This window comes from Vidua chalybeata, chromosome 23 (assembly GCF_026979565.1).
Source record: "Vidua chalybeata isolate OUT-0048 chromosome 23, bVidCha1 merged haplotype, whole genome shotgun sequence".
Taxonomy (NCBI): Eukaryota; Metazoa; Chordata; class Aves; order Passeriformes; family Viduidae; genus Vidua; species Vidua chalybeata.
The window spans coordinates 5,845,571-5,868,172 of record NC_071552.1 but is presented as its reverse complement, the minus strand read 5'-3'; the positions used below and the strand labels follow the sequence as shown (position 1 = coordinate 5,868,172).

Sequence of the window (22,602 nt, the reverse complement as noted above, 5' to 3'; positions counted from 1 at the left end):
ATGGCCTCAAATTGTGCCAGGGGATATTTAGATTGGATATTGAGAAAATTTCTTGACTGAAAAGGTATTCAGCCATTGGAATGGGCTCTCAGCATGGTGGTGGATTCCCCGTCCCTGGAAGTGTTCCAAAAACCTGTGGATGTGGTGGAGAGGGATATGGTTTAGTGGGTGAGTGCTGTCAGTGCTGGGTAAATGGATGGACCCAGTCTCAGAGGGCTTTTCCAACCTTCATGACTCTGGGCTTCTGGGCTGATTGTGGTGACAGTTTCTCAGCATCATTCCTTGTCTCATGTGCTTGAGAGGCACAAACCTGTGTGCATGAAGGCTGTGCCACAATGACCCAGGGAAAGCATTAGTCTTGGAATCAAAGAATCATTTAGGTCAGAAAAGCCCTCCAAAATCAAGTCCAGCCATTCCCCCAGCTCTGCCAAGGCCACCACTAAACCATGTCCCCTAGTGCCACATGCACACAGCTTGCTGACATCTGTTTATCTCTCAGCAAAGCCCTGTCTTACACTGTGAGGAACAAACTTGAAGGATACTGACTTAGAAGGAGAAACTGCCTCGCAGGGTCCAAAATCCACAGTGGATAAACCAGAGAGAGGTCAGAGGTTGGAGAATGATTAAAAGACTGAAAACCACACAACATCTTGAGAGCTCCGAGGGCTCAGCTTATCAAAGTCAGGGTTACGGGGTGACGTGACCTCCTGTAAGAACTTGCAGGAGGATTAGGGGATGGTAAGGAAGCACTCCCAGGCTCCTATGCTCCCAAAAGAGGCACAGCAGAGCACCACAGCTGAAGTCCAGGGAAGAAGCACGGTGCCAAGGCTGAGCAGGCAGAGCTGGTAACCACCTGTCTTGGTTTGAAAAGCCAGGTGTCTGCTAAGGAAGGCAGGAGCCTCCCCTAAAATGGAAAATGTAAACCCCCTCCCTCCAAATTATTATAATTTGGAAATTAAGGGGCTCTCGGGAAAATATATGGGAATAGGAATAACAGTTCTTTATTAGGGAAGAAAATAAAAATAAAATAAAAAATGCAGTAATACAAACCAACACTGCCAGAGTGAGAGCAGGCCCTGGCAGGCTGTGGGTCAGGGTGGTGACAGCAGTGCCATTCCATGGGGGCTCAGCCCTCCTGCAGTGCCAGCTGTGCTTCTGCTGGAGCAGGATCCTGGACAAGGCTGGAGTTTTCCTCTGAAGCTCCAGGGCTGCTGTGGATGGGCCTGGGCTCCTCTGGGAATGCAGTGGGGAAGAAAGCTGCTCCTCTGGGAATGCAGTGGGCAAAGGCTGCTGTGCTGTTCCAAGGTCAGATTGTATCCAGGTAGGAATGTTTGGCTCCTCCCCCTGGGCAGAGCCTCTCCCCATGGGATGATGGAATTTTCTCAGCCATGCAGGGACACTCACTGGCCATGAACAGGAGATAATTAATAATTAATAGCCCATTAAGAGGAGATATCTCCTGGAGGTAGGATTGGCTGTGGGAGAAAGAAAACTGCCCAATGAACAGCAGAGAACTGCCCCACCTCTGACAGATGGCAAATAGAATACACAGCCCCATTTCCAACCTAAGACACCACCAGAGTTTAGATCTCTGGCCCCATCAGTGAACACCTGAGAGGTGATGATTTACCATAGGCTGGGCCAGACCACAGCAGCCAAGGATCCATGGCCAGGGTCTGTGCTGGCAGCTGGCATCACCTCATTGCTATGGGAGTGCCCAGGCAGCTTTTTGCACTCACCTGGCAGAAGATGACAGCAGGGTCACAAAGCCATTTGCCTCTGGCTCTCTCTTTGCTGGGGTGGTGGGTGAGGTGTCTCACTGGAGCCTTCCTCCCTGGCCTAGGCACAGCTCGGCTGCAGGGAAGCAGATGGGAGTTAAGAGCCCAATTCCCAGGGAAGTGCAGTGAAATTTGTCTTTGTTATTCTCCCTAAGGCTTTTGGCAGATTCCAGCCAGAGGAACTGTTAGTGCAGGAAGCTGCTTGGCTGAGAAGCTCTTATTGAGCCTGGGGATGGGGAGAGGGCCCCTTCTCCAGCAGGAAAGTCCTTTCTGTCAGATTATGCCCTTTTCTGACCCAGAGATGGGGCAACTGAGAGGCATTTTAAAAACTTTCATTCCATTTTCAGTCCCATGTGAAGGGTGAAACAATACAGATGTTATAATTCACACCATTAAAATCAGAAGCCAACTATTTCCTAATTACAATACACTATAAGCGTTTCTTGGCCTATCAGCTTTAGCCACACCATGCTGTAAATGCCTTAAAGCCAATCATCTAAAATTACCTCTCATAGGTCCTATTACAATGCATCTTTCATAGTTCTATTTCTCCAGAGTATCCAGTCTTATTTGCAAGGCCATCTTTTGAAACTTGTTTCTCGTTCCATTTCTCTCTCAACAATATCTGTCCTATTCCATGGCATTTCTAAATCAGCATTTCTTGTCTCAAGGTTTGTATATAGATGCACACCGTGTGAGCCTTCTGTCAGGCTTTGAGAGTTTTCTACAAATCCATTTCCACTTTCCTCATCCCTGTTTCCCCCTGGCAGACACTCCTCCGTGACGGCAAGAGGGAGAGCATCATGAGCACCCTGTTCATCGCCCCCTCCGACATTGAGAACGGGGAGAGCATCGTGTGCCGTGCCACCAACAAAGCCATTCCCAGCGGGAAGGAGACTTCTGTCACCATCGACATCCAGCGTGAGTACACAGCTGGCTGAGCCACCTCTGGCTGCTGGGACACCCCGGCCTCTCTGCCCTCTCCATCACTGCCCCCAGCACTCTGACTCCAGGCAGGAGCAGCATGCTGCGACTGGGAGTTTCTCTTTACTGGGATTTACTGGTGTATCAAGAGTGAAGTCACAGCCGGGAGATTTCATGATCCCTGAGCTCCCTGAGGAGCACCCACACTACAGAGATATCCTGCTTCCCATGTGTCCGTGGATCTGAGCAAAGCAGCACCAGCTGCCGTGCTCTGGGTGGCCCAACTGTGCCCTGATTCAGGCCCTCGGGGGTCTTTGGAGCAGGGATGGATCCCAAAGGGTTTTGGGTGAGCAAGCAATATCTCTGAGCATGGCCAGTAGCAGAGAGAAGTCCCGTTAAGATTTCTGGTGCAGAATCTCGTGTTTCCAGACTTACAGGCAGTGCAGTGATACATTTTTTGTGAGACACCTGATCGGGACAGTGTCCCTCGCATGACACAAAGCCAGCACCAGTCACCACCTCAGGGGACAGGGCTGTGGTCAGAGCTGTACCATTCACCCTTTACTGTAAAGCCACAGAGTAAAATCTGCCATTTTCCAAAATTCACATTTCAGAGGCCTCTTCCCTCCTCCTCCACAGCAGCCATTGCTCTTGGGCTCCTCCTAACCCCTTCCAGCCACGCTCCATTCACACACCCAGTTCCTGCAGCTGTATTTACCCATGACTTGCAAAAGCAGGATGTTCAATATTAGCATGCCAGCTGCTTTCCAGAGACCAATTAAAACTGGCAAACTCAACTGAACAAACTCAAGCGCAGCAGAAAATTCACCATTTAAGACTTCCAGCTTTTGCTGCCGGAAGATTACCAGGCTCTTGGGTTGCTGGCTGCATGTCCTGACAGAACTGGGCAGATAAAATGAGATAATAGCTTGGGTTATTTCACAGCCAGCAAACAGCTACAATAGCTGGAGACACACTCACATGAACAACATGGAGCGGAGACATCATTACACCGGGGCAGTACAGTGCGGGCTGGAGACGTGAGCTGAATCCCCGAGTCACATGGAATCTGCTTGGGAAAGAGAAAAACCCGATAAAGAACACCAATTTTCACTCTGAGCTATTAAATACGCCATGCTGTGAATATAATAACAGTAATATTCTACCCAGCTATTAAAAGTATGTTGTTCTTAATGGTGGCTAATGAGGATATCAATTTTCCGAAGCTGGATGGGTGATGAGATAGAAAAATAATAAGATGGATTAACCAAACTGAGGTGGGATGGATTTTGACCTGGATGCAAAAGCCTGCTCTAGCTGCATCTAGTAACAGAATCACAGAATCAGTAAGGTTGGAAAAGACCTCTAAGATCATCAAGTGCAACTATTAACCCAGCTTTAGCTCATGAGGTTTCACTCCCAGCCTTGTAGACAACCAGCTGCATTCACTTTGCAAAGAGTTAAAAGTGTTTTTCCTAAGCAAAAAATATCTGGACCACTCATTTTTCCCTAGGGAATTATTCTGAGAAGTCCTGCTCATGGGTCTTCTTCCAATATCTAGCAGAGAAGCAGCACCTCAGGGAGAGAAAGAAGTGGTTTCTGCAAGAATAAGGAAAAGCAGGCAGCAGCTGTTGGCTGGGGAGCTCTTCCCAGCCTGGCAGGAGCTGCCGCATCCCCCTGGACCCTGCACTCTCCACCTCCAGCACTGGAGGTGAATTCACACCATAGCAAACATCACCCAGCTGTGTGGTTTGAGAGATGGCCTTGCAAAAGGATCCCAGGGAACCAAAAATAATTCTTCCCAGGAAGCAGCAGCCTGGCAAATCACTCCTACTGCTTTCTTCCACTTTCTTCTGCAACTCAAAAGAACATCAGCAATGCTCACAGGCAGCAGAGGAACACGAGGATGGAGGTTATCCCCAGGAAGGGTGTGTGCATGGTGGCAGAGATTAGCTCTTTCAGCTGATGGAAAATTGAAGTTGGGGTCCCATCGGTCTCATGCCTGACCATGATAGCAGCAATGAAAGAGCTGAGTCATAAAACCCTCCCCTCCCAAATATATAAAAAAGGGGGTTGGCAGAAAGAGCTGGAAAAAACCCCAGTGCAGGGTCTGTAATGGAAACACTAAGCAGCTCCAGCTGGAACATCTGTTCAATGTGATTTCCGTTCCACCAGCCACATCAAAGTCAGCCTCCTGTGGGTTACGCGTCGAACATCACAAGTGGGATTAAAATCATGTTTAATAGTTTGATATGCCATAAACTATTTATGCTGCAGGAGCCCAGTGGCTCCATGGAAAAGCACGCCCAGCATGCCGGGATGGGGAGGAGCAGGGCTATTGCTTATCCAAAGCCATTGCTCCAAGCCCCTGCACACATATGTGCAGTTGCTCATTTTTACACCTTTTTTTTGTCACAGCAAGAAGGGATTTGGCTGCATCTGTATGTTTTTGCAGGAGGTGGGAGGAGGAGAAGGAAAGTGGAGGGTGATGAGGGCACATCGCTGTGCTGGAGGGTCTCCTGCTGTGTTTATCCTTGGAGCTTTGCAGTGTTTGATTCCCTTTTGTGCTTCCCGCTGGGGAGTGGAAAGCCCAGGGCTGAAGTGGCGCCTTAGCCTTAGTGAAGAGGTTTGGAAGGGCTTGCTTGTCCACAGGGGAGAGGAGCACGGAGAGGGATGTGCACCTGGCAGGGCAAGTGCCAGCACAGTGCCTGCAGCCCGTGGGGCTCAGCCCGCGGCCATTCCGGAGGTGCTGAGTGGGAACAGTGAGAGCTGGGGAGTTTGCCAAGGCGCCTCCCGGGCTGCAGGGCTGCTGAGGAGTGATGCTGGCCCCGGTGCCCGTCCCGGTGCCACTCCCCGTGCGACGTGGCACCTGCACCGGCGCTCACACCCTCTCCCCCCGCCGCCTGTGGGCTGGCTCTATCTCATTCCATCATTCAAATTCATTACAAGAAGCCAGGCAGGAATTATAATTGTAACTGAGTGGAATTACATCCTGATGAGTTACAATTTGTGTCTTTTTTCCCTTTAAAATGCCCCGAAACACAGTGACACACACAGCCCACGCTATCCACAGCACCCACAATACTCGAAAGCCCAATCCCATTTCTGAAAGGCGAGATCAAAGACTTTAATTCATTTCCTTTGCTTTTTTTTTTTTTTTTTTTGTCTTTTTAATTTTATTTTTTTATTATTTTGAGTGCAGGAGGGAGCCGGGCTCATTTTATTACAAAGAGGTTCCTCTCTGTAAATCGTAGGCACAGCTCCTAACCCATCAAACAATGGGGAAGCTACTAAAGAGAAGTGTGATTCATACTTAACAAAGGAAGGTGATTAGCTGTTGTTGTCTAACAATAGGGAAGTGTCAGGATGCCTGGGAATGAATTAGGAGCCCGCTATACATCTCTGGGCTGCTGTGTCAGGGAAGCTCATTTATATTCCCAACTGCGCCCATCTTTATTGTCATTTGAATTGCACATTTTAAAATGAAATTAGGGTAAATTGAAAATACCTATAATTTCCCCGTCATAATTTCCCATCAGGAAGGCAGGTGGCTTTGCACACAACAAAGCCAGGCTCCGGCTGGGTAAATACCACGGGGCGGAGACGAAGGAGGCTCTGGAGCGCTGCCGGGACTCCGCCTTTCCTTCTCCCCTCCCGCCCAGCCAAGGTCACTGCCGGGGCCACCTCCGACCCTCTGCTGCTGCCCCCGAGCTGCTGCCCTTGCTCCTCGCAGGGCTGCAATGACCCGGGCTTGCTTTGGAGGCAGTTCCCACACCAGTATGCCCAGTTGGAGCCCACACCCTCCAGCAAAGGCACTGGGCAGTCACTCCAGCAGGACCCTGAGCTGGGGGGAGAGGCCAGCAGGGAAACTTCCATCCCTGCTAAACCAAGGACACTCCAGAGCTTGGCTGGGGCCGTGGCTCCACAGCATCCCCACAGGAACTCGAGCTCTGGGGGTGTCCAGCCCCACAGCGCTGACCCCACACCCAGCCCAGGGCTCTGCAATGCCCCAGCACACCTGAGGCCAAGGGAGGTGCCCTGGACCAGGAGGTACCACCCAGCTTCTCTGCCCCCCTGCCCTGTCACCTGCAGCCTTTCCCCGTTCTCCAGCTGGGAAGGACATTGCTGGAACACCTGGAAGAGGAGAGAGGCAGCAGGGAAAGGTGAGCACATAACATGTCCTGTTTTAGGATGTGTTTTTGCATATGTGCAGCAGACTCCCACCTCAAGGGCAGGAGAGCCCCTCAGCTGGGTCAATGAGCCCCAACACCCTCTGCCGTGGGACAGCTGGTTCTTCAGGCACCAAGAAAACCCTTCACAAGGCCAAGTCTTTCTGCTTTTTGCCCTCAAAACGTAAAGCTGAAGGCCTCAGTCATCACGAAAAATTAAAACAACTGGATATTCTTCGTCTGAATATTTCACCCATTTCCTGCTTGCTTTTATCGGTTCTTTCCTAAATTTTATTTGATGCTAAAGCATTTAGATGCTTCTCATGTGAAAAGGAGAGAAACTGAGGAGCAGTTGGAAGACTGGAGCAGCCTGTGACACCAGTAAGGCCTTGGCAGAGATGATTAGGCTGATGAAAGAGCAGAAATGCCACTTTAAAGTTAGAGGATAGACAAAAGATCATTGTTATACAGCGAGATATTAAACTGGAGTGTCTCAAAGCAGACGAGTTTGTGTCCTTAAATGAGAATCAGAGCCAGCAGTCACATTTTCCAAGTGAAATGTTACATCAAATGGTGTCTGTGGCTCCTCTTCCTGTCTTATTCGCTGAAGCCCTTCAAGAGAAGAGCAGCGTTCGTGGCATCAGCCTGTCTGACAAACCTTATATGGCTTTAAACTGAAAAATGGCTTCCCATTGCCAGAGGACAGGGTTAGATGAGATCTCAGGAAGAGATTCTCCCCTGTGAAGGTGATGAGACCCTGGCACAGGTTGTCCAGAGAAGCTGGAAGTGTTCAAGGCCAGGTTGGACGGGACTTTAAGCAACTTGGTCTAGTGGAAGGTGTCCCTGGCCATGGTAGGGGGTGGAACTGGATGATCTTTAAGGTCCCTTCCAAGCCAAGCCATTCTGGGGTTCAGCACCAAGGAGTCTCAGTGCTTCTGCCAGGCTTTCTTACAGCCAAGTTTTGCTTTGCAGCCTGAGAAGCTGGCAGGCAGCAGGCAGGGATGCTGCAGCTCTCCTGGGTTGCTCATGGGCCTGTCTCTCTTTGCAGACCCGCCCCTGGTGAACCTGTCCGTGGAGCCGCAGCCGGTGCTGGAGGACAACACTGTGAAGTTCCACTGCTCCGCCAAGGCCAACCCTGCTGTCACCCAGTACAGGTAAGGTGGCACTCCTGGCACTCCTGGCACCTCAGTCCAGCCCTCTGCTGAGAGCATCTCACCTTCCCCTTGCAGCGCTTCCCCTCCAGGTGACCCAAAAGAGCTCAGCACCTCTGGCTGTGGTTTCTGGTGGCCCTTCCAGCTCCTCCCATGTTTCTCACCGCTTGGTGCTCACTGTGGCTCATCCCCACAGCCTCTGCTGCCCCTGTATGTGCTGGCTGGAGCCAGCCCCACTCCCTGCTGTGCCAGGGTCCTTGTCCCCACTCTGGTGGCTCCCTGGTGTTGCCCTGGCCTTGATGACGCTGTTGCACGTTGAGAGGCTCCTCTTCTGCCACTCGCCGGTGTCTGCCGCATTCTACAGCTTCTCAGTCAGGGATTCATTGGCACCTGGAGCGGATTAAGGGGCCTGGCACTGAGCTGGTGGAGCCATCTGTTTGGGGGCATCACGAGCAAAGCACGCCGAGTGAAAAGTCTGTTATGGGAGAATTCCTCTCCTTCTTTTGCACACTCTTTTATGATTTCAACAAAGCAGCTCTATCGCCATCTCCATGTAACCCTTATGCAGCCGCCATAAGCCTCTCTGTGTCCAACACGGTGGAGCTGAGCTCGGCAGGGGCCAGAGCAGAGGTGCAGGTGCCAGAGATGTGAGGGGACACAGGGGATGGGATCTCCTTGAGTGAGCCATTCTCCCTGAGTGGGGGGGGGTCACATCTGCTAGCCACAGTCTGCAGTGCCCCTGCACTGGCCACACTGAGCTCGGAGCAGGGCACAGGTGGTTGAGGAGATCTGGAGCAGGAGGAAAGGTGCTGCTTGTTGCTGAGGGAGGTCTTCCATGCAGGAAGTGCATGGGGTCCCTGCCAGCCCCGAGCCTCCCTGGGTCCTCTCTTCTCTCTGGTGACCAGGGAAAGGATCTGAAGGAACAGCTGGAGCTGGGCCAGGGGAGATTTAGGTTGGATTTCAGGAAAAGGTTCTTCCCCCAGAGGGTGCTGGCACTGCCCAGGCTCCCCAGGGAATGGGCACAGCCCCGAGGCTGCCAGAGCTCCAGGAGCCTTTGGACAGCGCTGCCAGGGATGCCCAGGGTGGGGTTGTTGGGGTGTCTGTGCAGGGCCAGGGGCTGGAATGGATGATCCTGGTGGGTGCATCCCAGCCCAGGAGATTCTGTGATTCTCTGAGTGCACATCCAGGGATTGATGGGCAGGAGAGCAGATGCTCTGCACTGAGCAGAGTCGCTGCCATGGGCCCCTGGCTGTGGGTGTGAGGTCTCCTGCATCAGAAAATACCCCTTCTCTCACAGTTTTTTTTTTTTTTTTTTTTTTTTTTTGTCTAAGCAGACAAAATATGGGTGTGGGAAGCGGGGCAGGCTGTCAGCACACTTTGGGAGAAAAGAGCTTTGTGTAACCAGGTACATCCCTGTCCCACCTCATCCATCAGCCACTCACCCTCCTGCCTGGAAGGCCTGAGCATGCACACACAGGCTCACCATCCGTTCTGCCTCTGCAGAACCATCCATGGGTAATAACAGAGGAGGCACCTCCGGGGACAGGTTACCATGACCTGTTAGGCTCGTACAGCTTAATTAGTACAATTGAGTTTCCGGGTAGGAGCTATCGCTTCCAGCTGGATATCAGCACAACAAAGCAGTAATTGTGTTCCTGGTTACACAGAGGAGTTATTAATTTGAGAAGTCAGTTAATGTCAAACATACAAATAGCCCTGGTTTCATATTTACAGCGGGTAGGAAAACAAAGTACATGGCAGGCTGGGTGAAGGACCCACGTGGTTCTTACCCCAGGACTGATTCTGGTACAATCCAAGACAAAACAACCATCTCTGGTCAAGGAATGTGGCAAAACCCTGGCAAAACTTCTGCTCCTGATTCTCAACAAAGGAACCTTCCACATCATCCCCGACCCCAGCTGGGCTGAGCCCTTGCACACTGGGGCAGCCTGGAAGGCTCCAGTCGAGGGTTTCCACTTCCTTGGACAGAGACTTTGGACAAGAGGAATGGCTCCCACTGCCAGAGGGCAGGGATGGATGGGATATTGGGAATGAATTCTTCCCTGTGAGGGTGCCAAGGCCCTGGCACAGGGTGCCCAGAGCAGCTGTGGCTGCCCCATCCCTGGGAGTGCCCAAGGCCAGGCTGGACAGGGGTTGGAGCCCCCTGGGATAGAGAAAGGTGTCCCTGCCCATGGCAGAGGGTGGAACAAGAAGAGCTTTAAAGTCCTTTCCAGCCCAAACCATTTTGGCATTCTGTGATTTCTCTTGGCTGTTTCCACCCTTGGGATCCATGCCCAAACCAAGCTGAGTTGCTTTTCTCCACCAAGCAGAGGTGGATCCAACACTCCTCTCCCATCTTTGCTGCTGTCTTGGTAGTGCAGGGTTTTGCTGTCCCCTCTGGCTGAAAATGACACCCTGTGCCCTCTTCCTTCCTTCTCACCCATCCTGAGGCCACAGGTCTTGTCACCCTTCCTGTCCCCTGGGCCTTCATGATTCTACTTTGCTGCAAATGGCTCTGGGATCCATTTCATGATAGATTTTACTCTTAAAACTAATTGCATGTTTTTTCGGGCCATACTTTCCCATAAAAAGAGTTTTGGGCAGGAAAAAAAAAAAAAGAGACATGACAAATTCAATCACTTTGGGTTTTTAATTTCTTGAGTTCCCTTAACATGTAAATTTCACACGAGGCTTTTTCCCTACCACTGTGACAAGCAAACAGAACTCAGCAGTGCTCGCTGGGACTTCCTTCTGCTTAAAGGCTCTGATTGATGGAGGGGGGATTTGTTTCCCTTCCATAAGATCCCAAAGCTCTTCACTATGTAAAAGTGGCAGATGTTTCAGCGCTTAAGCTTGGAGCCCTCTGGAATGGGACATCCAAGCAAGAAGCCCCCTGCACCTTGACACTGGCCAGGAGAGAAGGATGGGATGTGTAAAGCCCCGGGACTGAGACATCTGGAGGTTTGAGAAGGCAGAACATGAACTTGGTGCCATCCCCAGGGTCACTCAGGACCCCACCACTGGTGATAATGAACTTAATTCTGCCTTAAAAAAACAACAGGAATCGTGATTTTTTTTTTCTCCTTGGACAAGGACCACTCTGATGTATCTCCTATGGCTTCCCTCATGCTCAGACAGAGATCCCAGATCTTCAGACAATATTTATTTTTAATCCCCCCCCCCATATGTTTGTCAGTAAATAACTCTGAACACAAAGGAAGAATGTTTAAACAACCTAAACCCCCTTTTGTGGCCATAAATCCACAAAAGCCAGCTTTGCAAGGCCATCCCTGCTACCAACACACCAGCAAGGTGTCACCTTGCTGGAGTTTTTGAGGAGCCACAGGTTTTGCATTGGGTTTGCATCCTGGGTTTTCTTTCTGGGAAAAGCACATGAGGTGAAATATCTCACCCATAGATGTTCCCTTGGGAAGCATCCATGGATTGGGCTCCCTGTTAGGATGAAGCCACTAAACTACCTCCATGGTTCTGTCAATCCAAGATTTTAAGCCCAGACTTCCTATTCTCTTAGTTAGGAGGGCAAGGGAAAAGAAACAAAATTCAACACAATTTCCCAAGAGACATAAAGCCCCCTCTGCCCCTGTAGAGAACATAGTTTTGATTAAATTGAGCTGCTTTTTCCTTAGGAAGTTTTCTTCATGCTCACTTATATAATCACACACAGGTCTATTTTAATGCAAAAAAAAACCTGCTTGGAAAAGAGACCTCAGAGCAATCCACTCCCAGAGCCAGAGTGGAAAGTTACAGCCTGCACCTTGTTTTCTCTTCTGGAGGCAGAGGGTTAATGGCAGTTTCTCAAAACTGACAGATTTTCACAAAATCTTTGGCCTCAGTGGCATTTTCTAAGCAAGAATCCCTCTTCTTTAAAATCTGCTGGCATCTCGTGATGGTGGGAGGCAGGCAGGGCTGGGGCAGGCTGTCCTGTGCTGGAGGCACAGCTCCTCTGCTCCTTTCCTTAGCTGAGGAGGCTGGAGCTGAAATCGCAGCCCCCCTCCCTCGCTGGCAGCAGTTTCCTGACGAGGAGCAGCATTTCTCCAGGGAGGTTTGTTTGCCCACGATGTCACTTGGGCTGTCACTCGCTTTTGGACGCAGGACAAGCCGGTGTCACCAAAAGCAAGGGGAGGGCAGAGGCTGGTGAGGCGTCACAGTGGTCCTGAGCAGGGGATTCTGGCACAGGGGTGAATTAACCCTCTGGCAGCAGGGATTTGCTCATTTGGATGTTTTCCCTCCTTCCATACAGAGCAGGTTTTGCACAGACACAGCCTACAGCTTCTGTAGGGTCTTACACCCCATCTGGCCTGGGTTTATCCCACCTTTGTCAGGTTCCCTTTGGAGCTGAAGAGCAGCTCAGCCCACCAAAAACCTCCTTGGGTGTTGCCAGTGCAGCATCCTCCACTTGGAAAGGACTCAAGGGGACCTGGGCTCCTCGGCAGCACTTCCATGGATGTGTGCCCATCTGCTCTAGCACCATGGACAGGGGCCTAGAAGCCCAAAGAGGCTCCCTGGTGTCCCAAGGGTGGTAGGGGACCACACGAACCTTTCCTCTCCCCCTCCCTTGAGCCAGTGCCAGCCTCTGCCAGCCCGTTTGCTGGTGGAGCATCGCGGTGCCAGGCTGGAGCAGCAAACGGCTCCGGCGCACATCCCGCCTCAACACGCCCTCCCACGCGCCTCTGCGGCTTCCTGGACAGTTTTGGGATGGGGAGGGGGCAGTCTGGGAATTTACTGGCTTTCTTTTGCTGCAAGCAAACGGGCAGGAAAGGGAAAGGGAGAGTAATTAGCTGTCACCGTTGTTCTGCTACCTGCGATGGCGGGTAAAATTAATGGAAAGCAACAGAAGTTAGGACGACGTGAACCGACTCCCAACCAGGCCTCCTCTTTGCTCCCTTCAGATCTCTCTATTTGCCAATCTTCTTGTGGCTTTTGATGTCTGTTGTGTGTCTGTGGGGTGTTTTTTTGCTGTTATTATTTATCACTCGCAGTAAGAAAGAGAATCTTTAAAGTGGCAGAAGAAAATGGGAAGGTTTAATATTGCAGGAGGCAGAGTCCCTGAGCATTTCAGGCTCCTCAGCTGATGATTATTTTTGTGGAGTTGGTGCAGGCAGGGCAGTGATACAAATCTCATTCTGTGCATCCACACAGAGCTCTCACCCCCAGGGCTGGCGGAGACCTTTGCAAATAATGTTATCTTTGGTGTCAGAGGGAGCCATGTGGAGCCACCCTCCAGCACCAGCTGCAGTTCTGGGGATCACTGCACTTCCAAAGGAAGGTGTGGGACTGACAGACAGACACACAGACATAGCTGAGAAGAGGGACACAGCCCTCCCAGCTGCTGCAAGGTGTTGAGCACAGCAGCTGTGAGCAACACACAGCTAGCTCTTCATAGCTGAAGGATGTTGCAGGAGGTCCGGTGTCGGAGTCCAGAGCATCCCTTTGGCTGCTCCAGATTCCTCGAGACCCTGGCAGGGAGCTCAGGGACCTTGGCAAGAAGTCAAAAACACCTGTGGCTTCAATTTTAGCCCATGGGAGAGGCTGCCAACCTTATATGAGGAATTCCAAGCCAAAAGGGTTCGAGTAGTGTAATAGGGGAATTGACACAGGGTGGAAAAGTAGAATTTTGGGGTTTTTTAGAATGTAATTCAGGGGTACAAGAAGGAGGAATCTGGGCGTGCCCTAGCCTTTTCTTCCTTCTTCTTGTCCTCCATGTCTCGGTGTGATAGTGACACTTTTCTATTGGTCTAGGATAGGGACACCCTGTCCAACACAGATTTTAGGTATTGGTACGGGAACTGTAAACATGGTACACGTAATTTTGAGTTTATAATGTGGGAGACGCCCAGGGCTCAGGGCAGACTGCCATGGCTTCTGTACTAACCGGACCTCGGCAGGTCAGAGAGAAAATATTTTAGATAAGAAGAAAACTTGAAAACTCAGCTTCGTGCATTCCAGACCCTTTCTTTGGCTGCCGGGCTAGGGAAAAAGGACTTTGACACTGTTGGGGTCTTGCCAACCCGGCCCCGACAGTCCAGCAAGTGCTGCAGCAGGAGCAGAGGTCAGGAGGAGCCTGGGGGCATTTATCTGTCAGCCACCCAAGGGACGGTGCTGCCCCACTTCTCCCCATCCCATGGCCAAACAGGGAACACAGCAAGTGCAGTCCAAGCAAGTTCCCCCCACCCCCGCTGGGCTGAAGCCCAGGCTGCCACCTGCCCGAATCCTCCTGCATCAACCAGCTTTGTGAGCGGCAGCTGCAGCTCAGGGCGTGAGCCCCACCATCCCCCTGGTCCTGCTGAGCCAAGCTCAGAGCCATCCCACAGCATCCCCTGTCCTCACCTCCACGTGCTTCCCCCCGGAGCACTGTTTGTTTGTTGGCTCAGGGCCGGCAGGAAAGCCCTTGCTCAGTAAATACTGTTTTATCTCTGAACAGCATCTCACTGTGGCTCATCAAATATTAATCCAAACTCAACTGCTTCTTAACGAGGTTTTCTTTAAAGGCATTGGGGCTCGAACACACCTGGTGGGAGGCGGTGTCCTGGCTTCCCCCTGGCTTTCCCCCTGGGAAAACAAAGGGACAACAACAGGGAAAAGCTCCCTGGTCCAGTTCCTCCACCCTTCTCCACAGGATAGGCATTTCCCACCCAGCTTTAGGAGAACAAGTGGATGAAGAGCCCAAGTGTCTTTGGTGTCTCCAGGGATCACACATGCCCAGGTACAGGTTTGGGGTGTTTTGGCTACCGGCCTTGGGGAAAAAAGTGGCAGAATTTTTTGGGTTCAGGTAGATACAGAAAAATTTCACTTGATATCAAGGAGCTGTGAGAAGGAAAAAGAACATCACAATGTGCATCATCTGTGCTTTGGCCTGCCTGCCTTACACTGTGCACCTTGGAGACATTCCTCCCACGGAGAGACAGTTTTTTTGGGGAGAAGTTCAAACTCCACAGAGCTCTGCTGCTCTTTACCCTTTGAGCCTTGTCTGCACCATTTGGGGACCTGCTGGCATCTCTCCAGTTTTATTCATTAAGTGCCTCAGCTCCCACGGGGGAGTCAAGTTCTCCAAGAATATGTGCCCCATGTCCTGCTGGAAACAGCTTGGAAGTTTGCTCAGACACTTGAAGCAGCTCCCTCATGGCTCAGCATTGCTTTGGTTCCTGGCAAAGAGCAGGAAAAGCAGCAGAAATCTGGAAAAGACTTATCAAAGGGATGGGAAATGGAGGAGGGAATGAGCAGCTGGTCAGCCCTTGCTTGGCTTGGCAGAATCTTTGCACTTTCCCTGCCCCAGTGGATGTGGCTGGATGGACCAACTCACTGCCAGGAGCATTTCCATCATCAATCTGTCATGGGCTCAACACACAGACCCAGCTTCTCCAAAACAAATCCCAAGGAAAGAGCCAAGAGACATTCCCTGCCATCCCTGAGTGGTTGCTTATGGCAGAGGGGGAAGCCCAGAATGAAGGTCAGCAAGTTGTGGAATTACAGAATCAGTTCGGTTGGAAAAACTCTCTAAAATCATTGAGTCCAACTTTTAAACCTGCACTTCCAAGACCACCACTAATCCATGTCCCCAAGTGCCACATCCACATATCTTTTAAATTCCTCCAGGGATGGGAACTCCACTTCTGTCCTGGGCAGTCTGTTCAAATGTCTAACCCACATTTTAGTGAAGAAATGTCTCCTAATATCCAATCTAAGCCTCTCTTGATGAAATTTGAGGCTGTTTCCACCCCTCCCACATCACTGATTCTCATGGAGAACCCAGGGAATCCCATCCCTAATTCCTCACACTCACTTCCCAGGGATCACACCTGTTGCCATGCCAGAGGTCTGCCCCCAGGGATATATCATTAGCAGGATAAAAGGGAAGGTGAAATAAAACTGCCTGCCACATCCAGGCAGTGAGAGCTGGGCTCATGAATGGGTGCATCCCGTTCCATATGAGCATGAAGAAGCCACATCTATAATAGAGTCAAGGAATTCAGGTCTTAGGGAAGGAAGAGCCATGGGAATTGTTTGCTGCTGCCAGGTCAGATGAGCAGAAGGAGAAATCACCCCAGACAGTGGGAACAAGATGCCTCTGTGCCAGATAGATCTCCATTGCTTCTTTGCTTGGTCAGTGAAGCTTCTGGATGTGTTCAGATCCCTATTCCTGGGTGAAAGGCCAGGGAAAGGCATATTTGGAGTTTAACATCCTTTCATGACACTAGAGTTGTCCCTACCTCTTCCAGCTGAATATATTCACACATCCATAGGCTGTAAAGGCCAGAAGGGATTATTGGATTGTGGGAAGCTGATCAGAGATTCAGGGCAATGATTTCATTGGCAACTTCTGAGAGAGAAGTGGCAAATGATCCATTTAATGGGCACTGCCTCCAGCCAAGCCAGAGCAGGGGCTGTTTTCCCTCTTCTGGCACTATAAAACCTGGATATATTTTAATATGCAATTCCGGTGGCTTTGAAAAGTGTCTCCTGGGAGCTGGTGTGTTTTTGTGTTCCTCTGCCTGTTCCTGGAAGGCCCAGGATAAAAATGACCAACCCTTCGTGCCTTGCATTCCCAGAGCTTCTGATCACCAAGACCCCAACCAGACTGGCCAAGGGAGGAGGATCTGCCATATTAACTCTTATTAAATTACAGTCATGCCTCTCTTAATATTTAAAAGGGACTGTCAAGAGTTTGGAATGCTGCAGAGCCCCAGTGGCTGCAGGCAAGGTGTGAAGTCTGTGGGTGCACAGACACTTTTCTCCACTTTCATTGCACTCAGTGCCCCACTCACAGGAAAATCACCCAGACTTCTCCTCCAGGGACTGCACAGGGACCCTTTCAAGGCTGGTTTGGATGGGCCTTGGAGCAGCTTGGTCTGGTGGAAGGTGTTGGAATGTGATGAGCATTAAGAGCCTTTCCCACCCAAACTCTTCTGGGATTCTATGATCTGGGGCAGCCCCACAAGAGGTTCTGCAGAGTCTCAGGGGTCCCAGCTGCCCAGAAGGCTGCGGAGAGATGAGGTGGGGAGCAGCTCAACAAATGTCTGGTCCAGACCAGAGGCATTTCAGCATCTTGAAACAGAATAGTCAGTTTGGTTTTGCTGCCATTTCTTGGCACACTTTGGACCTTCTCCCCCCCAGCCAGCTCCCTCCTCCAGTCCAGCCTGGGAAAGTTCTCATTTCTGCCAGTGTGCAGTTTTTGTGGCCCTCCTCCCCCGCTCCCATCTGCTCCCTCCCGCTGCAGTGGCCGAGGCTGCCGTCTGTCCAGCGGCAGGACGCTGTGAGCCCATATGTTGTCCCTCGGCAGGGCTGTCACCTCTCCTGCTGCCTCCCGCAGCCAAACTTGGCAGGGGAGGGAAGAGAAGCTGGAGTGGGGAAGGGGCCCGCAGGCATTTCACAGCAGTGACAGAATAAATCTAATTTATAGACATAGCAAAATGCAGCTAAAGCAAGAGTTGAAATAAATGCAAAGCACACCGGGGTCTCAAGTTATCGGCACTGTAACATTTTTCCTGACTATCTCTGTTTTCCTGCCTGGGTTTGTCTTTGTAGCTTCCTCCCAGACAACTGGACCTTTGCTCTGAAGTGAAAATGAAAGCTGGGGGAAAAAAAAAATACCAGGAAATGAATGCTTCAGATCTCCTTCGTGATGCATCAGCCCCATCTGCCAGCTCCCTGTGACAGGGAGCGGAGCGTGGCTGGTTGGCAGGTGGAGAGACAGGCTTTAAAAAAAGGAAATAAAGTAAAATAAAAGGCACAACTATCCCTGCAGCTGGGAAGTGAGACTGGGCTGTTGGGGGGACTCTGCCAAGGCACAGAGCTCCAGGTGAAACTGGGAAGACAGGGTTGGAAGAGCCTTCGCTCATGGAGGTGTGAGGACAGGGAGATTTGTCTTCCCATTCCCTGGCTTGTCAAGGTAATGGGAACAAGCGGGTGGGAGATGTTCGGAGGCAGCTCGAACTAATTAGGAGAGAGTGTAGAGGGGAGAGAGACTGATGGAGGGGGGAAAGGCGGGGGGGAAGGAAAACGCTTTGTACTGGTGAGCACCATCCTGAGGTAGAGATGATGCAAGGTACCAGAACAAAGAGTGATGGAGCAGCCAGCCCAGGGCTGGATGGAGGGGCTGCCAGAGGGGGTTGAGTGTTCCAGGAGAGCTCACAGAAACATGGGGTGTCCCATGGTGCTGCTCATCTCCATCCCAGCCAGGACCACCAGTAAGCCAGGAGTCGGCAGCATCGTGAGTTTTCCAAACTCTGCTCCATCCCTTTCCCGGCATTAGAGTGAACCTGTCTCCATCTCATTTCCAGCAGACGTTAGGGTTGGGCTTGTGTGTTCCCAGCCTTGTCAGTCACCCCTCCCTCAAGACTTGCTCCTGGAGCTGGGAAGGGAGCATCATTGCCTCCTCTGGCCAGATCTCCTCTCCCTTTGCAAGAAGTGGCAGCTTTTTGAGCCTAATTTAGCAGTCTTTAATCTGAGTTATTCCAAACCACACTTGCCACTTCCTTCATGCGCTCCCGCAGGATGATGGGCTGATTTCACAGAACGAAAAGCCTTAAGCAAATCTTGTCACACAAGAAAATTGATTTTTCAAAACTGACTTTTACAAGATTACTGGTGGTTTTTTTCCCCTCATCTTTCTTCTATATCGTTCCCTTCCAGTCTCACGAGGTGGCTTCAGATCTAAGGAAATTAGAGATGCTGTGACTAAATTGAAAATGTAAAAATGGGGAGAAAGAGGGAAAGAAAAGACACCCAGCACCTCCTCTGCTGCTGCCTCTGAAGGATACGGCTGCTTGTGCTTGTGAAGGAGCAGAGCTGTCTCCTTGACCTCTCCCACTGCCAGAACATCAATGCCACGTCACAGTAGAGTCTTTCCAAGGATTATGGCAACACCTCACAGGCAACATCCCCTGATGGGCATTCCTTGGTGATCCCTAGGCTAGATCATGGGGTTTTTTCATTCTTTCCCTCAATCTGTACATATTATTTTATCTTTTGGAATTAAAAAAAAAGTTTCCCCCTGCCGCTCGGTTCAGAGACATCTCAATGTGTTTTGTTAAAAAAAAGAAGACAGAGGAAGAGTTGCCTTGAAGTTGTTTCAGACAGCTTAAAATATGCTAAGCTTTTGTGTTTCTGCCACATAAATAATGAATCCTCTTACAGCTTCTGAGTCAGGAAAGACGTTGATTTAAGAGACCTTCAGCTCTGTTTGAGGCTTTTCTGCCAGAAAGGGAGGAATGTGACCAGGGACGAGCGAGGCATGAAGGATGAAGCAGAGTGGGCAAGGAGGATGTGGAACAGAGGTGGCACCCACCACAGCCCTGCAGGAGCTGTGCTAAGGGATTCCACTCCTTGATTCCCTCTGTTCTCCTTTATTGCAGATTGTGGGGGCTAGAGGTGTGTTTAAATGGAGGACAAATCTGTGAGCATCTACTTCTGTCACTGTCTCTGCCCCAAGTAAACCAGTGCTGACTGCAGCACCATCAGTTGTTGTTCATTTGACTCATTGCCCAAGTGCCACCCTTGGAGACGTCTCTGCCAACAAAGCGGTCAGGAGAGCTGCAAAATGTAGGCCAGCAGTCATGGCAGGAGCATGGGAAAGCCCAGGGTTGCTGGTGTCCCACAACAAACCCAGTGGGTCCCACATGCCCTCCAGCACCACGTGTCCTGCTGACTTCCCCAGTACCGTGACCGGACACGGGCAGTCAGAGGGCTCAGCTGCTGGAATCTGGATCCACTGCTGAGCTGGAGCTGGGAGGTCAGGCTGAGTTCATCAGGAAACAGCAAAAAGAGAAGCAAGGGCCAAGCTGGCTCAGGCTGAGCTGGGGCAGGGGAGCCTTTCCTCCCCAAACCTGCATGACAGTGGCACCTGTGCCGAGGACACATCCTCTCCACCTGGCATGGAGTTATCTTGGCACAACTGTGTGGGGTACACAGCACCTACCCTTGCACACCCCATCCCAGAGAGACCCCAAAGGAGTTCTGGGCTTGGGGAGTAACCCTGTTCAGTTCACGTCCCAGAAATACCCTTGGCTTTCTGTTCTGCTCTAGAAGCTGCTGGCAAATATTAAAGCAAAGAGAAAAGGCAGGGTGTTGTCCCTGGGCTAGAAAGTTGTTTGTAAATTATCAACCAGCATTTATTGCTTAGCTCCACTTTGTTACTGAAGTGGGTAGTGAAGAACTTCATGGTTGTTACTTTTGGAGATGGCTCTTTTTTTTTTTTTTTTTTTTTTTTTTTTTAATACTGTTTCATGCTGTTTTATGGAGAAGTTGATAGATAATCACAGAGCTCTCTGAGTCAGTTTGTTGTACCAGGACACAGCCACACTGGGTTGTTTTCCTGTGACATGGCTGAGAAGGGCAGAGTTGTGCCAGGGTGTCAAGGGCATTCCAGAGGCTTGTGAGAGAAGAGAGACTTGACCAGAATTTTGGGCATGGATGGATGGCTGGACTGATGGATGGCTCAGGGAGCTGGGGTTGTTTCAGCTGGCGAAAAGGAAGCTCAGGAGAGACCTTATTGCTCTCTAGAGCTGCCTGAAAGGAGGTTTTAGTGAGGTGAGGGTTGGTTTCTTGTCTCAAGTAACAGGTAATAGAATAAGAACAAACAAGCTCACGTTGCATCAGCAGAGGTTTATATTGGGTGTTAGGAACAACTTCTTCCCCAAAAAGGCTCAACAGCCTTGGCACAGTCTTCCCAGGGCAGTGGTGGAGTCCCCATACCTGGGAGGGATTTAGAAGGTGTGTAGCTGTGGCACTTGGGGACGTGGGTAGTGGTGGCCTTGGCAGTGCCAAGTAACGCCCAATGATCTTGGAAGTCTTTTCCAAACTGAGCAATTCTGTGATTCCATGGATGAACTTCATATTGAAAAGATGAACAGATTTTTTGTGAACTCCTAGCTTTATTCTACTCCCCTGTGAGCTGTGTGTTTGCATTAGCACAAGGGAATGCACTTTGGATATTTATTATTCCTCCTCATGACTTGCCAGATCCCCAAGCTGCTCACACTCCAGCCAGCAGAAACCCAAGTTCCTTACACAGAAATCCCAGCCCTTGGCATCTTCTGTGAGGAGAGTCCTGCAAAATGAGGGCTCAGCCCATCTCACCCAGGTGACTCAGCTGCCTCTGTTGATAATCCTAACATGAACCTGATATCCTGTTGATAATCCTAACGTGAACCATCTGATCTAGACACAGTTGAGCCCTGAATAATTAACTGTTCTGGCAGGGCAGGCCAGAGAACCTGCCAGAGAAGGAGCTGTGCCTCACACCAACCTGAGGACATGCCAGGAATCAGACAGAGCACAAGGAACAAGCCTGAGCAATGGGATGGAAACAGTGGCTGTCATAGGGAAGGAGGGGCTTTGGGGCCACTGCTGGGGCTGGAAAGTCAGACAGAGCCAGCTCAGGCTGGTGGGCACCATTTTTGGTGGCCCAAAGCATTGCCTGGGCTGTTTGACATGTCCAAGGTTGGCCACCATCCTTGAAGAGTTTATACAAACTTGGCCCGAGGTCTGTCTCCTCTTGCCATGCCAGAGAGAGGGCAGACCCTCTCATGCTGCAGACATCAAACCACAAAGCCTTTGAAAACATCTCAAACTCAGGACCAGGTCAAAGCCTCAGGGGAGCTTTAAGAGCCAGCCAAGAAAAAGAAAATCCTTGGAGAAGACCCAGACACCCAGCAACTCTCTGTTGTGTGAGTTCCATGTGCAGAAAGGCATGAGCCATTCCTGCCTTCTGTGCCAATAATTTCTGCCCTGAAATGTGTGGAGTTGGCAGCTCCAGTGATCTGGAACACAAGGTCCCAGCCCAGCACCACTTTCAAGATCCCCAAACAGCAGCTTTCTTATGCTGATGAAGACCTGTGAGTTTCTGTCTCCATTCACCATTGTCTTTTCCCTGACAATCTCAAAGGAATTCCACATTAAGGTGTAAAGTTGCAAAGGTCTCAAACACAGGTGGAAAATAAGAACTAGAATAGAGGGAAAGGCAAGTTCAAGCAGCTTCAGCAGCACTAAGATTCACTTTGCACTGAGGAGGAGGATAAATACGGCAGAGAATTAGCTCTTCAACATGCCAGCATCCATAAATCTGGCTAAAGACATTCTGCTACGGGGGTGGAGTGGGGTAGGAAGACCCCAGAAAGGGCTAATCCTGTTAAACGATTTGAAAAAACACAAACCACGTGATTAAATTGGATTACCCAAAATAATAGTTAAGCTATTAGTCATGTCTATTGTGTGCCAGGGTAAGTCAAGATGATGTAGGCAGGAAAAATGAAATGCAGCATCACTGCCAAAGGGGTAAAAAACTCCCTGAGGAGAGGTGACACCTCCAAGCTCATCCAGGACTGGGGAGTGACTCACATCCCCAGTATTTCCCCAGGATAAGCAGTTTTGGCAGCTGGCTGTCATACTCTGAATGGTTTTAAACTTTCTCTGCATGCATTAAAATGAGGAATTTAATGTGCATAATTTAACCTGGGGGGGAGAAGTACAATTTTCATATGATTCCATGACTCTGGGGTCAAAGATTCTTAAATCTGAAGTCCCCTCCTTAGAGGGATGAGTTCTTGTGGAAGAGGCTGAATT

General features: G+C 50.5%; 1 protein-coding gene across 4 annotated transcripts in view; it reads left to right on the top strand.

Moving 5' to 3' along the window:
- Positions 1-22,602, top strand: part of KIRREL3 (kirre like nephrin family adhesion molecule 3) — a 371,179-nt gene that overhangs the window by 313,409 nt on the left and 35,168 nt on the right. For all 4 annotated transcript variants that reach the window (XM_053963258.1, XM_053963257.1, XM_053963259.1 and 1 more), the window contains 2 exons: positions 2,549-2,699; positions 7,920-8,025. In XM_053963258.1, coding sequence (XP_053819233.1) covers positions 2,549-2,699; positions 7,920-8,025 — 257 coding nt within the window. The remainder of the gene's footprint in view (positions 1-2,548; positions 2,700-7,919; positions 8,026-22,602) is intronic.